The following is a 15,926-nucleotide window of genomic DNA, read 5'->3' as shown; positions in this document are numbered from 1 at the left end:
TTTTGCTCGTGAAAAATGTGAAGATAAACTCAATATTTTACAAACTTGGTGGGGTGGGGAGAAGGAACCTTTCTAGGGTGTCAGAAAGTTTTATCCTGGATGAGCAGAGCAGCATCTCCTTTTGTTTGGAATAGAAGGAAATAACTCAGGGAGGAGAAAAACCCCGGTGGGAAGAGGAGCTGGTGCTGGTGACCTGGGGGGTGGGAATTGCCTCCAGCACCAACAGGAATTGCTGAAAGAAAAAGAAAAACCTCATCCTTTGCTTTCCTAAGAGCACTTCTGGGCAGGAGATATTTTTTCTCTGCTTGCAGGGGATCACAGAATCACAGCTGGCAGAGACCTAAATCCCACCCAACCCTTGGGGAGTGGGACACATCCCACCAGGTTGCTCAACCTGATCATTCCCCTTGGCTTGGGGGCTTCCTAAGAACATTTTCATAAACCTTTAGCCCTTGATGTTGTCTGGGGAAGCTGCCACCACCTCCCTCCTCTGCAGAGCATCCCTCTCCCCCCGGATCCACCGGGAGAGAGGGATCAGTGGGAATGATTTTTCCTTTCCAGGGTGACATCACTTCCATCCCAGAGCTCGCCGACTACATTAAAGTCTTCAAGTAAGTGCTGCTGGGAAGAGGTGCTGGTGCAAATGGTAATATCTATGAATAATGAATGGTCCTGCTGCCTAATATCTATTATTTTTTAATCTCCTGGCCTTATGATCTTGCTGCACATTATCACTTGGGAAAAGCCAGCACCCAGCAATCGCTGCCTGACCCCACAGCTCACAGCTCTCTTGCTATTAAAATATTGTCCTTTGTTATCCTGCAGTCACCAGGTATTTCACACTACTTGAAATACTCAATATTGAGTTCTTAAAGATGGGTTTTTCCACCCATTCTTCCAGCAGAGCTTTGCTGCATCCCACAGCCAGCAGCGTGTGCTCTTTCACTAACACACAATTAATTATTTCTCTAACATAATGAATGAAAATATTTCCCTAACTCAATCAATGCCCAGGAGAGAATCAAAACATCCTAAAACCAGGATAAAAAACTGCTTGCTTAAATACTTCTCCTGGTTTGCAAGAGGTTGGATGAATTATAAGCAGAAGGGGATCCCTGTTTATCTGCCCTCTCCTTGCCAAAAAGGAGCAGGTTGAGCTGACTCTGCTCCTCTCCCAGCTCACTCAGGATTTAGGGTTTGTTTGTTTTTTCATTTTATTTTGACTTGGATGTGAAAACCTGGAACAGCAGCGTCTGGGCTTGGAGTAACATTCTGGCAGCCACCACCCTCTTCTGCATTTTATTGCCTGCTGTGGCCAGGGTGATGGTGAAAGTTCTGGAAATGGGAAATAATGGTGAGGTTTCACAGCATCATTAGAGGATATATATTAAAAAAAAAGCTGCAGGCAGTGAAATAGCTCTGGAACAAGCCTTTATTTTATTAATGAATTGGTGCTGGAGTCAGAACTTGCTGCTTCTGTTCTGAAAAATCCTTTTTCCCTCTCTGAAGGTGAATTTAATAACAGCTCCACATCCTTCTGGGCTTGGGGTCTGTCTTAAATGGGGGGAAGTTTTAGGGCTTCAGCCTGTGCCCTGCATCTGAGTGGGGTTCTCCTCCCCTCCCCCCCCAAAGCAAGCAACCAAAAAATGTGCTTTTTCCCTTGAAGTGCTTATTTACCAATAAAATTAGGCAGGACTCAGGGAGCTAATGGCTTGCAAACTGGAGAGCCAGGTGGTGGGACAGGAGATGGAGCAGTGAGAAGCTGCTGGTTCTTCACCTGGTGCAAGCCTGAGCTTTGAGGCCATCCTGTCACAGGGGGGAAGCTCAGAATTGACATTTTCTCCTAAAAAATGAGGGTCAGGCAGTTATTTCACTTCCAGAAACCCAATGTCACTGATGCAATGTTAGGATCCGGCCCAGCTTCAGGTGTCTTTCTTGTCACACTTCACTGGGGAGGAGCTGCAATATATTTTTTTTATAAAAAAGACTTTTTTATAAAAAAGTCCTTTATCTGTGTTCCTGTATCTGCCTGGTGTAGAAATTTGGGATGGTTTTTGCTGTAGAAAATTGGGATGGTTTTTTCCCTCCCCTGCTTGCAGGGTTCCTGCCCGTGGCAGCCCAAATGCCCTGTCTGCAATTTAAAGGAGTTCCCCCCCCAAAAAAAAAAAGCTCTGAAGATCTTGAAACATCTTCAGTGTAGGATGGAAAATGGCTTGGCTGGAGGTTGGTGACTTTTCCTGGAGTTGGGGGCAGCTGTGAAAGGAAATTGTGGTTTTAAGATTTGCCCAGGGCAGGGCTGTGCATGCCAGGCCCTTCTGAGGACCCCAAGCTGCAGCCACCAGGTTTTCAAGGATAAAATGAGGTGGCTTTAAGGGATTTCAACCAAATGCCACTTTCCTTCAACCTGTCTGGCAGGCCCAAGAAGCTGACATTGAAAGGCTACAAACCCTACTGGTGCACCTTCAAAGATACCTCCATCTCCTGCTATAAAAGCAAAGAGGAATCCAATGGGACTCCTGCACACCAGATGAACCTGAGAGGTAAGAGAAGCATCAGGACCACTGAATTTTATTCCATTTATTGTCTGTTCCTCTAGCATCGTGTTTTGACCTACCCCAGGGTGAAATTTCTTCCTTAAGTATGCTAAATATAATCTAAATGTCCCCTTTTTTAGTATAAAAACCCTAGTATCCCAGGGTTGGATAAATATGTTGAAAAGCCTGAGGGTGAGGGGGTTTGGTAGGCTGAGACTTTGCAAAAGTCAATACAGGTTGTGTCACCCCAAAGGGAACAACCACCAGCTCCACAACAACCAGACAACTTGTCCTCTTCCTTTTTGTCCTGGCCATCCAAAAAATGGAACTGGCATCCACAGAGGAGAATAACTTGGAGCACACACTCCAAACAAACCACACTTCCTCCAATGCCTTCTCATTTTTTTTCTTTCCCTCGTGCTGGTTGCCTCACTCAGGAGCTTTTAAATTCCTCTTGGAACTGCTGGGTTTTTTCTCTGTCACATTAAACATTCCTGCTCCAGCAGCCACCAAAGGAAAACTCATTTTTAGTTTCCCCCAACGGAGGGAAAATAAAAATTTATTTCCCCCCAGGTGATCTCGGGCTGCAGTCGAGGTGAAACCCAGCCCACAGGACCCTTTTTTGGGGAGTTTTAACAGATTTGCTGTGAAGGCACTTTTCAAAAATCTCAAAAATACTCAGTTCCTCACCCCCCAGGGTTTATACAGCTGCTTGTAGTTGTCTCCAGACACTGATGGTCACACCACTGATAATCCTGGCCAAAAGAATGGAGCAGGAGCTTTAGGGTGAGGGTCAGCACCCACCCAGCCACCTTCTCCCACCCTTGGATGGAAATTTCAAGGACATGGGGTGTTTGCCAGCCATGAAGCCAGGGCAGGAGCTGTGAGATGAATCCTTCAGGCACTCCTTAGCTTCAGTTTCTTTGCTTTCAGAGCTGGCCTTGGTTTTTTTTCTCCATTTTACATTTTGCTTGGAAAAAGAAATATCCAACACATTTCTTGTCCCCATTTATCCCACTGGAGATGTGGTGCAAGACCTTTGCAGCACTGAGATGCTGTTGAACACCCTTTACTTGAAGTGCTTTGCTTTTTCTTATTTTTTTAGGGTGTTTCCCCCCCCCCCCCCCCTTTTAAAAGCATACTCCATCACACCCCCTGTTAACCAGTGGTTCCCTCTTTGCAGGCTGTGAAGTTACCCCTGATGTGAACATCTCTGGTCAGAAGTTTAACATCAAACTCCTGATCCCAGTGGCAGAGGGGATGAATGAGATCTGGCTTCGTTGTGATAATGTGAGTTCATCACCTGGGCAGCTGTCTCTTTGCCCACCCTCAGCTCATGGTCAGAAGTGCCACGTAGCTGGTGTTAATTAAAAAAAAAAAAAAAAAAACAAAACTGTACTCACATGTGGCTGATCATGATATTCACACGTGAATTTGGAGTAGAATAACAGAATCACAGAATGGTTTGGGTGGGAAAGGACCCCCCAAAGACCATCTAGTCCAATCCCCTGCAGTGATCAGGGACATCTCCAACCAGATCCAGTTGGGTAGAGCCCAATCCAACCTGACCTGGAATGTTCCCAGGGATGGGGCATCTCCCACCTCTCTGGGCAACCTGGGCCAAGGTTTCACCACCCTCAGTGTGAAAAATTTCTTCCCTAAGTGTGCTAAATATAATCTAAATGTCCCCTCTTTTAGTATAAAACCATCACCCTTCTTCCCATCCCATCCCATATTTATTGATGTTTTAGTATTTATATATATGTATTTATATACACATATAAATATAAATCCATTAATAGGAATGATGATGTATTTTATAGAGGAATATATATATAAAGAAATATATAGAATCCCAGACTGGTTGCGGTTGGGAGGGACTTTAAGGATCATTTATTTCCAACCCCCTGCCATGGTCAGGGACACCTCCCACCAGCCCAGGTTGCTCCAAGCCCCATCCAACCTGGGCTGAGACACTGCCAGGGATGGGGCAGCCACAGCTTCTCTGGGAAACCTGGCACAGGGGCTCAGCACCCTCACAACAAACTATTTCTTCCTCACATCTCATCTCTCTTCCATCTGGAAACCCTTCCCCCTGATCCCATCCCTCCCTGCCCTTGTCCCCAGTCCCTCCCCAGCTTTCCTGGAGCCCCTTCAGGCACTGGAAGGTGCTCTAAGGTCTCCCCATTGCAGCTTCTCTTCTCCAGCCTCAACACCCCCAACTCTCTCAGCCTGGCTCCAGAGCAGAGCTGCTCCAGCCCTCCCAGCAGCTCCAGGGCCTCCTCTGGGCTCCATCTCCTTGTGCTGAGAAAATCAGCCCTTGCTTTTCCTTGGCTTTCTCCCTACATGTTGGTAGAGTTCCTGCCCAGCTTTTGGGCTGCTTGAGTCTCCTGGGGCTGGAAGGAAAATAAAGCTCCCTGGAGTTGTATCTGGGAGGGAGGCAGATGGCATTCCCAGCTCTCTGACAGAAGGGAATCTCTTTTTTTTGGGGAACAGGAGACACAATATGCCAACTGGATGGCTGCCTGCCGCTTGGCCTCCAAGGGCAAGACGATGGCCGACAGCTCCTATGGGATGGAAGTGCAGAACATCCTCTCCTTCCTGAAAATGCAGCATTTGAACCCAGACCCTCAGCTGATCCCGGAACAAATCAACACTGACATAAACCCTGAGTGCTTGGTTTCTCCTCGTTACCTGAAAAAATACAAGAATAAGCAGGTAGGTGCTCGTCCAGCCCCGTGGTGGGGGTGTGGACCTGTTCTGGAGGCAGGCAATGGTTGACACCCTGTGTTTGGGATGTTGTCACTTCATGATGCACCAGGTCACTCCCATGGAATGTGTGGTTTCACTCCAGCACCTGGGGATGGCACCCAGCACCTTCATTTTGCCACCAGTGCATGGCCACGGCAGGGAACTGTTCATTTTAAAGGTGTTGCAAATTTGGGTGGCATTTATTTTAAAGGCATTGTCAACTTATTCATGTTTAAGGTGTCCCTGCCCATGCAGGGGGGTTGGAATTAGGAGATCTTTAAGGTCTCCTCCAACTCTGGCCATTCTATGATTTTAAATGCTTTTTTTGGGGTAGTGAGGTTTGTCCCAGCTGCTATGGGGGGCAGCTGTGCCCTTGTCTCTCCTCACCCAGCTGAGGAGATGAAGATTTTACCTCATCCCTGAGATGAAACCAGTCCCCAGGGTTGGGCTTCAACCCTTTTCCCATGTGGAGTCCCTCAGGATCAGTGTGGAGCTGCAGTTTGCTTGCAGTGCTTTACCCAGGCTTGGCTCTAAGGCAGTTTTGCACATTTCCTCTCTCTGCTTTTTTCCACTGCTTCCCAACCCCAGCCCTTGAGCTGTTGCTTCATTTGGAGTGGCTCTGCCTTCTGCTCAAACCCCACACTATGGTCTGTCCCTGACCCACAGGGCTGGAACTGGTTTTGGGCTGGAAATAAATGCATGACTTTCTGAAAGGCATTATACATGTCAGGACTGCAGCAGGAATGAGGAAGGCAATTGCTCCCTGGCCTTTTGGTGACTGACATTCAGCTGGAGCTTTGCAGCCTCTGTGCTTCAGGCTGGTTGGGTTTCTCCAAACCCAGAAGAAGGGTGCAAGTCAGAGCAGCAGGGGAAAAAAAAAAAAACAAAAAAAAAAACAACTTTTTATTGGCACAGCACGATCGTTTCCTGGCAGCAGAGTTATATTTTATATAGCCCTGATTATTCTTCTGAATAAGCCTTTATATCCACTTGGATGGGGGAGAGGCTGCATAAATAGATCACTTTAACATCCAGAATACCTTCTAGGCTTGAACTCTGTAAAACTGAGGCACCTGGAAAAATATTAGCTCCCAGAACTTGCTTACTGTGCAGGTATCCACATTATAAAAATAACCCTGGTGGAGCAGAGGGAAGGGCACAAGCCACTGGGCCAGTGGCTGTGATGCAGACTCTGGATTCACTTTAAACATGGGCTGAAAAGCAGATTTTTGGCTGTTCCTTTCTGGCCAGAGGCAGAGCTTGCAGCAGAGGAGGATGTTTGCTGGCAGCAGTGTGGAGGAAGGGATGGAGGCTGTGGGAATGCAAAGAATTCAGCTACGAGGGTCCCTCTGTGTCCCAGCACGGGGTGAGGAGGAGGAGGAAGAGGAAGAGGAGGAGGAGGAGGTCATGCAGACCACAAATGGTGCTGAAAGGGGAATTGGCTGGGGTGGTTCAGCCTGGAGAAGAGAAGGCTCCATGGAGACCTAACAGTGACCTTCCAGTATCTGAGAGGCTACAGGAAGGCTGGAGAGGGACTGTGTGCAAGGGCCTGGAGGGATAGGATGAGGGAAAATGGGTTTAAATTAGAGAAAAATATGGCACAGGGTGCCCAGGGAGGGGGTTGAGGTCTCATCCCTGGAGATATTCAAGGTGAGGCTTGAGGAGGCTCTGAGCAACCTGATCTAGGTGAGGGTGTCCCTGATACTGCAGGGGTTGGACTGAGGGGACCTTCAGGAGGCCCTTCAGCCCTGATTATTCAATGATGCTATGAGTTACAGAAGTTGCTTGGCCCCACACTGACCCCAAACCTGCTTGGGTGATGCCACGTGCTGTGGCAGCAGCATAGGGTTGTGGAGTGACAAATCCTAAATACAAAAATAAAATAAATTTAAAAAAAAAAAATTTATTCACAGCTCTCAGGTGCCTTGCTAGGGTCTGGGGTGGGAGCAGCCTGCAGCTGCCTTGCAAGGGCAGCACATCATCCCTCCAAGGCCCTGTGGGATCTGGGCCATCTTCTCCAGCTGCTGATCCCCCACCACTATCCCTGTCATTTCTCTGAGCATCTCAAATAAAGGAGCTCTTGAGCCAACTCCCCATGGTGAGCTCCTTCCTCTCAGAGGAAGCAGGCTTGGAGGGGTGAGGACACCAATGCTTCCCTGAGACAGCAGCTTCACCCTCCCCTTCAGCCACCTGTGTGACCCAAAACAATCTCAGGATCAAAACCAAAACCATGCCAGGACCAAAGCCCATCTCTAGATGATGCCCAAGCAGTGGTGCTCAGACAGGGCCAGCACGAGGAGCAAATCTCTGCTCGCTTGTCCTTACGTTCACTTTGGCTGCTTTTCCACCTAAGAAATTGTGCATGTGGTTTCTTGGTTTTGGTTTGGTTTTCTTTTTTTTTTTTTTTGGCTTGAACTTTGGTTTGCAGTTAATTTACACTTTTTTTTTTTCTTTGCCTTTGCTTTGTTGCCATATTTCTGATTGCTTTTTTTTTCTTTCTGCCTCCTTTTCTTTTTTTTTTTTTGTTTTTTTCGCCTTGCCATCTACAGCCAGGCTATGTAAGAGACTTGGTAAGTGACAGCAACAACAAAATTAAGATAAAACTTAAAAATAGTCTAGAACCCCTTTGCTTTGAAGAGCAGCAATGAAAGAAAAACAAACAACTAACAAACCCCACACCTCCCCTGAAGAAACTTGGGCCCTGCTTGGTTTTTATTAAGATCCCCAGTGATTTATGCTGCGAATCCAGAAACCCTACACCAGAAATCTGCCCCACCATTTGCTCACATCCTGTGTCTTAAACTAAACGAGCCCGAGAGGCAATTTGCAGCCAGACAGCTCAGATCTATATTTGCTTTTATACGTCTGGAGACATGAAGCAAAAAGCAGCTCCATGGTTTAGCAACCTCGGAGCAGCCGTAGCCAAACTCAGACCGCAGGGCGGGAATTATCGATTTCTCTGCCTTTGCTGGTGACCTCCCCGGCTCCCAAAGGCCTCCTGGGGTCCTTACCTGCTGGGATGTCACTCATGAGCCCCCTCACCTAAAGCCACTGTTGTCCCCCTGCCTGCAGATCACAGCACGCATCCTGGAAGCCCACCAGAACGTGGCTCAGATGAGTCTGATCGAGGCGAAGATGAGGTTTATCCAAGCCTGGCAGTCGCTGCCCGAGTTCGGCATCACACATTTCATTGCAAGGTGGGTGGCTCTGGAGGGAAGGAATCATGGAATCATGGAATGGTTTAGGTTGGGAGGGGTTTCAAGACCATCCAGGTCACCTCTCCTGGTCACCTCACCTGTATCTCGCTGGACATTCTTCCTTCAAAGTGACCTCTGGCTTCAGCTGGAAAATGTGGGTGGAAAGAGTTACTGGAGGGGTTCACGTGGGAATTTGGGGCTAATGTCAAACCCTGAGGTGTTTTAACCCAGTTGAACAACTCTGGCCAGTGGGCTCCTCCAGGTGCAATGGGGCTTACTAGAATCCCAGACTGGTTTGGGTTGGGAGGGACCTTAAAGCTCCTCCATTGCCACCCCCTGCCATGGTCAGGGACACCTCCCACCAGCCCAGGTTGCTCCAAGCCCCATCCAACCTGGGCTGAGACACTGCCAGGGATGGGGCAGCCACAGCTTCTCTGGGAAACCTGGCACAGGGGCTCAGCACCCTCACAACAAACTATTTCTTCCTCACATCTCATCTCTCTTCCATCTGGAAACCCTTCCCCCTGATCCCATCCCTCCCTGCCCTTGTCCCCAGTCCCTCCCCAGCTTTCCTGGAGCCCCTTCAGGCACTGGAAGGTGCTCTAAGGTCTCCCCATTGCAGCTTCTCTTCTCCAGCCTGAACACCCCCAACTCTCTCAGCCTGGTGGCTTCTAACATAGAAGACATAACCTCCTTGGTCAACCTAGGCCAGGGTCTCACCACCCTCACAGCAATTAATTTCTTCCTAGTATCTAATGTTGAGGGGTAATTTCACGAGTAACCATGCAGCAGACATTAAACACGCAGCACATCTTTAGCTGGTGTTGACATTAAAAGCACTGATTTCATCAACTCCCCAAACAGATGTCATGAGGTAACTCAGCTGCTGAAGTTAACACGTGTAGGTGTGTATCACAGCTGGGTGCTGACTGATCCCTCCCCATCCTGCAGGTTCCAGGGGGGCAAAAAGGAGGAGCTGATTGGCATCGCCTACAACCGGCTGATCCGGATGGACGCCAGCACGGGTGACGCCGTCAAAACCTGGAGGTTCAGCAACATGAAGCAGTGGAATGTGAACTGGGAGATCAAAATGGTGAGAATCACAGAATCAGGAAGCCTGGAAAAGACCTCTTAAGGTCATCAAGCCCAACCATCCACCCAGCACCACCCCAGCTAATGAAACCATGTCCTGAAGTGCCATGTCCACCTCCCCTGGGGCAGCTTGAGGCCATTTCCTCGTGTTCTGTCACTGGTAACTTGGGAGAAGAGACCAACACCCACCTCACTACAACCTTTTTTTGAGTTGATCTTGCAAGTTGATTTCTCAGAAGTCAGGTTTTTAATTGCTGGTTTCATACCACTGTGTTAATAATGGAGTTTTCCTCCTTCCTTCTCCATTCTCCCTGGAGATGGAGCAGAGCTTGTCCTCACTGCTGGCAGAGCTGAGTGTGTCCCTTAAAAAGAAGAAAAAATAAACCCTGAATCTTTCTGTAATTAAGATAGTTACATACTTAATACATAATGATTTTCTCTGCCTCTGAACACCTAAAGGCTGATAAATGAAATCCAACATCAAACCCAATGCTCGGGCTTGATCCTGACCCATAACAGAAACTTACCTGTCCTAAAATTCTTTTTATTTGCACTACGGCTCTGGCTTTCATGCAAGTCATGAAAAGCAACAGCAGAACCTTTGCTCTACTCCAGGATGGGCTTTGACTTTTGGATGCACAAACTTTTTTTTTGCTCCTTTTCAGCACAACACCCAAGGAAAATTGCCAGGGTTATGTGAGGGCTCTTCTCCCACTGCTTGTGGCTCATTAAGAGCTGCTGGAGAAATTATTCTGCTTCCTGTCTGCCTCCAAGTCTTTGTTTTGACCCAGTTGCAGGCCCTAATATCCCAGTTATTCATCTGGGATACACTGCTGGAGAATTCTTCTCCCTCCTGCAGAGCTGTCAGTAATGGGGGGACAAAAAACCATCATACATAATACATAATAATAATAATAATACATAATATATAATCAAAAAATGGATGGTCTATTCAGTCACTCCAAAACGAGCTTCCCCTGCTCCCATCCGGCATTTCTATGGCCAGACTTTGACTTACAAAACCAGAACAGTGGAAAGAAAAGTGGAAAAGAAAGGGAAAAGTGGAAAAGAAATTCCAGACCTCAGAGGTCTGTGGCCAGTCTCTCTTGAAACAAGGAGAATGTTAGCATGTACTGACCAGTGAGAGGGGCAAAGACTTCTGAGCCACAGGAGAGTGAAAAGTGATGATAATTTGAATAAATAAATGAATGAAATTTAAAATTAAATACTTAAAACCCCAATGAGAGGTATTGAAAAGTTTGAGCAATAATCATAGAATCATAGAATAGGCTGGGTTGGAAGGGACCTCAGAGATCATCGAGTCCAACCCTTATATCATATCTCAAGTTGGAAGGGACCCACAAGGTTCGAGTCCCAATCATCATTTTCACAGTTGGGTTTTCCTGAGGCAGCAACAAAAGGCACTTGGTTTAACCCCAAAAAAAATAAAAATAAAGCAGAAAGGAAGAGCATGCACCTTTGGGAGGGGCTGCTGAGGTTAACCCCCTCTGGTTTTTTTCCTCCCTCCAGGTGACAGTGGAGTTCGCGGACGACGTCCGAGTGTCCTTCATCTGCACAGAGGTGGATTGCAAGGTGGTGCACGAGTTCATCGGGGGCTACATCTTCCTGTCCACACGAGCCAAAGACCAGAATGAGAGTTTAGATGAAGAGATGTTCTACAAACTGACCAGTGGGTGGGTGTGAACCCCACCTCCTGTACCCCCACCCCCCCCCCCCCAGAGGAAACCCCGTGGCCATATTAATATTTAACTTTTCAAAACAAACAAACGAGCTGTCCTTCAAAATATGCTGCTTAATAAAGTGAGCTTGAAATGTTCTTTTTTTTTTTTTTTTTTTTAAATCATGATTTTTATTTTTTTTTTTGCCATTACCTGACCAGTTAATCTGTGTGCACTAATGAGCACTTCTGTTAATTTGCTATAACAAGACCATATCTGGGGCCTGTCACTGGCCTTTAGCTCCAGAATCCAACGGGTAGAGCAGGATATGATTTGAGTGACTTAAAAAATAGCCAATTTTCTGAGAGAACTCTAAGCCATCTTCTTGCAAAGCCATCCAGGGCTTAACCTATATGAAGTCTATTTATCATGTTTAATGCATGAGTGTTTTCTTTCTTTTTTTTTTTAATTTTTGTGTTTTTTATTCTGTACATTTGTTTGGAAGTCGTCCTCCCCCTTTGAGTAGAATTTCCACCCCTCCTTTCACACTACAAGCACCAGGACTGCTACAGGTGCCTGACATGACTTTGAAGCTGATCTTCTATTAGTCTGTTATAGCTTGGGTTTATTTGTTAACTTTTGATAATCATTTATATTGTCCTTTTTTTTTTTTTTTTAATTTTATTTTATTTTTACACCGTATTGTATTATGACACTTTTAGTATTCACCAGCATAGTCACTGTTCTGCCTATGATATGCAAACTTTTTTTCATTACAATATGAAGTAAAGGTCTATGAAGTATAGGTTTTGTGTAACTAATGTAAAAAACACAAATTTTATAAAATTGTACAGTTTTTTTAACTAGTCTCACAAGCCAGCTAGAATACTGCATAGCTCTGGTGTATCAGCATTAACTCTAGTATGCCTGTAAGGGGTAAGGGGAGTTATTTAGAAATAAAACTTAAAAAAAAAAAAAACCCCAAAAAACCCTCATTTCAGCCCAGTAAAATTTATATCTAAGTTAAATAGGATTTCAGAGCTGTGCCACAACACCCTCAAGAACCTGGGGCCAGGACCTCCTCCTTCATTCAGTCAGCCCAGCCTTAATGCTGATGGGGATCCACCTCCTGCCCCACCTCCTACCCTGAGGAGTAAACAGTGTTCCCTTCCTGTAGCCTGTGGTTTCAAGACTATGTACAAATGCATTTTATTTTAAATAAAAGTCAAATCTTTTATTTAATATTCAGCTGCCACTCCTGGGTTTTTTTGGGTCAGCTCTGCAGCCGCCAGCCCCGTGCTCCCTCCCCCTGCCTTATCCCAAGCTTGGCAAAATGAAATAGCATCCCCCCCCCCCCAAAAAAAAAAGTAAAAAAAAAAAAAGAGAAAAATACAAACTGTGAAATTGTGTCTGTCCTGGAATAGCACCAAAGGAGCTGAAAAATCCTTACCTGCTATTTCACAGCCTGAGGTGATGCGGGATGGGAGGTGTAATGTGGGGAGGAGAGGAAAGGAGGGGGGAAGAAGATCCCAGAATCCACAGTTGGGAAAGACCTCTAAGATCACTGAGTCCAACCATCAACTCAAGAAAAAAAAAACCCCACCATGCCAACTAAACCATGTCCTGCAGTGCCTCATCTGCTGGGGTTTGGATGCCTCCAGGGCTGGTGACTCCACCACCTTCCTGGGTGCCCATTCCCATCAAGCCCAGTCCTCTGCCTGACCACTCTTTCAGCAAAGAAATTCTTCCTGATAAGAAGGAAGAATCTAAACCTCCCCTGGTGCTCCTTCAAGCCTTTTCCTCTAATCCTGTCATTAGTTCCTTGGGAGAAGAGGCCAACACCCACCTCCCTACAGGATTCAGGGAATTGCAGAGCATGAGATCTCCCCTCAAGTCCCCAAACTAAACACCCCCAGTTCCTTCAGCCTCTCCTCACAGGACTTGTTCTCCAGCCCTTTTCACCAGCTTGCTTGCCCTTCTCTGGCCATCCTCCAGCAACTCAATGTCCTTCCTGTAGTGAGGGGCCCAGAATTGAACACAGAACTCAAAATACAAGATGCATCCCCCCCTCCTGGTCCATCCATCCCCAACCACCGCCACAGGGCTCCAGTCGTGGCCCCACTTTGCAGCTCTGGGAGGTGACAAGGCAGGAAACACTGAGCAGAAAAGCAGAGGAGGTCGGGGAAGGGGCATGGGAAGGCAGCTTCTGACCACAGACCTTCCCTGCACAGCCCCCTCCCCAAGGACAGGAGCTGGGAGAAAGTGGGTGGGAAGCAGGGAGCAAGGAAGCTGGGAAGCAGCAAGGGGGTCAGAGGGGATCTCGGAGGTGATGCGAAGGAGGTTGCTGTGGGTTTTCTAGGATGTCTTTCTCCTGGCATGAGAAAAATGCAAATTAAAAAGAGCTGTTGGAGTAAAAGGGGGTGGTGGGGTTAAAAAAAAAATAAATCTGTGGTTTCCCTAAAGTCTGGAGAAACACCAGATAAAACACAGCAGGGATGGGAGGATGGAGACAGGGTGAGGAGAGAGAACATGGAGCACGTTGGAAGGTGGTCTGGGGAGGGAGACAGAGTGAGCTGGAGGAGGGGGGTAAAATAAATAAAATAAACCTCCAGAGAGCAAGCAAGGACAAGGAGGACCATAGCTGTGTGCTCTGCTCTCCTGCAGCCATCAGACAGCACTGGTGGGGTGATGCTGAGACAAGGAAAACCAGGAGGTGGTGGGTGCAGAGCCAGGGATGTGCTGGGGTGAGGGGTTGGAGGTTGGGTGAGGATGAGGATGGGTCTTGGCAAAGTAAGGGAATGCAAACCCCATGGCAGGACCAAAGGGAGATGGGGAGGTCTGTTCTGCTGATGCAGTGAAATCTGGCTGTGGTTGAGGCTTTTGGGGAAATGAAAAGTTCAACTGAATTAATAACAAAACCAAAACCAAAGAGAAAAGAGCTCGTGGGTGTCCCCAGCCCCCTGGGGTGACTCAGCCTTGGGTAGAAAACCCTGCCCAACAGCCAGGAACTGGTGGATGCCCTGGGGAAAATAAATATCTCCAACTGTTTTGACAAGCACACGATGGGGAGGGTGGTTCAGAACCCACAGGGTTCCTTAAACCCCAGTTTAACCAAACCAAGCAGCAGAGATGCCTTAAGACTGGATTACTCCAGCCCTACAACAGCGAGCAAGACCAGGGGAGGGGGATGCTCCTCCCAGGAGCTGAGCCTGCTGCAGGACCTGGGGTTGGGAAGGGCAAAAATAAATTTCTAGTGATGCAAACCAGGCTGCAAGGGGGGAAAAATCACTTCACTTAATGCATGGGGGGGATTTGCAGACCTGTCTGAGCAAAGCTCCGGGCTGAGGTGTCAGGAGGGGACTCACCCAGCTTTGTAAACCCCAAGTAATTTAATGCCATGCAGGAGGGCAAGTTTTCCAGCAGGAATGGCTGAGTTTTGTAGGGGAGGGGGGAGAAATGTACAGACCCGTGGAGGTTTATAAAAATGAAGCAAAAAAAAAAAAAAGAAAAAGAAGAGAAATCTCTCCAAGCCAGGGCTGTTGTCTGCAGCAAGGAAAGAGAGAGATGAGGAGCCTGGGGGCATATCCTACTGGTGGGAAGTGATGGGGAGAGGATATTTGGGGAAGCTGTTGGGTTTTGGGAGGGCAACAAGATAAAAAGACCCCAAAGAGAGTCAGTGCCTGTGATAAGGACAGGCAGGAGCATAGGGAAGGTTTCCAAGGGTGCAGGGAAAAGCTGTCTCCTATGGTGGTGGGATTTCCATGCAGTGGGCAGGGGCTGAAGAAAACTCTTCCAAATAATCCCTTGTCAAACCAAACCAGATGAATCATTTCAAGCTCTCAGCCCTGCAGGAAGCACACTGGGGATTTTCCAGCCTCAGAGCTGGAAAAGGAGCTCCTGGGTGGCCCTTTTGACCTAGCTGGGTGCAAAAGCATCTCTCAAACTCCCCTAGGGATGAGAGCCCCTTCCCATGCCTTGTCTGGCCTCTTCCAAGCCCCCAGGTCACCCTGACCTGCTCATGTGCTGGGTGAGCAGGAGAGGAGCCTTGGGCAACCCTGAGGGCACCCTGGGCCACCAGGGATTTAGCCAGCATTGCCCTGGGACTCAAGTAACCCAGACCAGGAGTCACCACCACCAGCCAGCATCCAGCCCAGAGATGAACCTTCTGGCTGCTGGGAATCTCTCACTTCCTCTGTGAATTAACCCACATCTCCAATGCAGGAGAGGATGAGGAAGAGCCAAACCCTCAGCAACAGCACCAGCCTGGATGGCAGGAGTGGTTTCATCAGCCTAATTAAATTCAAACTGAATGGGTGACCACACTCACATGGCTCAAAATCTTTCTGGAAACCCAGGGCGGGGGGGAAAAGGGGAATATTTGGTTTAGGTATCATAAAAGCACTGAAAGCTTTTATTAGTGGCATCAAGGCACTAAAGTAATAAAAGATCTATAAATACCAGCTGGATATTATAGATTTTTTTAAAAAAATCTTTTCCCATAAGCACCAGAGCAATGCACTCCAGGTCCTCACGCCTGCTCCCATTCCCACTGGCATCCCAGCCTTCTTTTTGAAATCCCCTGCATCCCTCCAGCTGTTCCACATATTTCAGGCTTGAGTCGTGTGTCCCCCCTCCCACCACATCCCCAGAAAACTGCTCCTTTGGTTTCTCTT

At 47.5% G+C, this 15,926-nt stretch overlaps 1 protein-coding gene across 4 annotated transcripts in view; it reads left to right on the top strand.

The window, feature by feature from the left end:
- FERMT2 (FERM domain containing kindlin 2) overlaps positions 1 to 12,495 on the top strand; it is a 56,008-nt gene extending 43,513 nt beyond the window's left edge. For 2 of the 4 annotated variants that reach the window (XM_071745163.1, XM_071745161.1), the window contains 8 exons: positions 562 to 611; positions 2,416 to 2,540; positions 3,718 to 3,824; positions 5,031 to 5,252; positions 7,835 to 7,855; positions 8,358 to 8,482; positions 9,434 to 9,575; positions 11,105 to 12,495. In XM_071745163.1, coding sequence (XP_071601264.1) covers positions 562 to 611; positions 2,416 to 2,540; positions 3,718 to 3,824; positions 5,031 to 5,252; positions 7,835 to 7,855; positions 8,358 to 8,482; positions 9,434 to 9,575; positions 11,105 to 11,278 — 966 coding nt within the window. In that variant the 3' untranslated portion in view covers positions 11,279 to 12,495. The remainder of the gene's footprint in view (positions 1 to 561; positions 612 to 2,415; positions 2,541 to 3,717; positions 3,825 to 5,030; positions 5,253 to 7,834; positions 7,856 to 8,357; positions 8,483 to 9,433; positions 9,576 to 11,104) is intronic. The other 2 variants (XM_071745162.1, XM_071745164.1) reach the window with 1 other exon arrangement.
- Positions 12,496 to 15,926: the final 3,431 nt, after the last annotated feature.

This window comes from Heliangelus exortis, chromosome 5, assembly GCF_036169615.1.
Source record: "Heliangelus exortis chromosome 5, bHelExo1.hap1, whole genome shotgun sequence".
Lineage (NCBI taxonomy): Eukaryota > Metazoa > Chordata > Aves > Apodiformes > Trochilidae > Heliangelus > Heliangelus exortis.
This window is presented reverse-complemented; position numbering and strand designations above follow the sequence as displayed.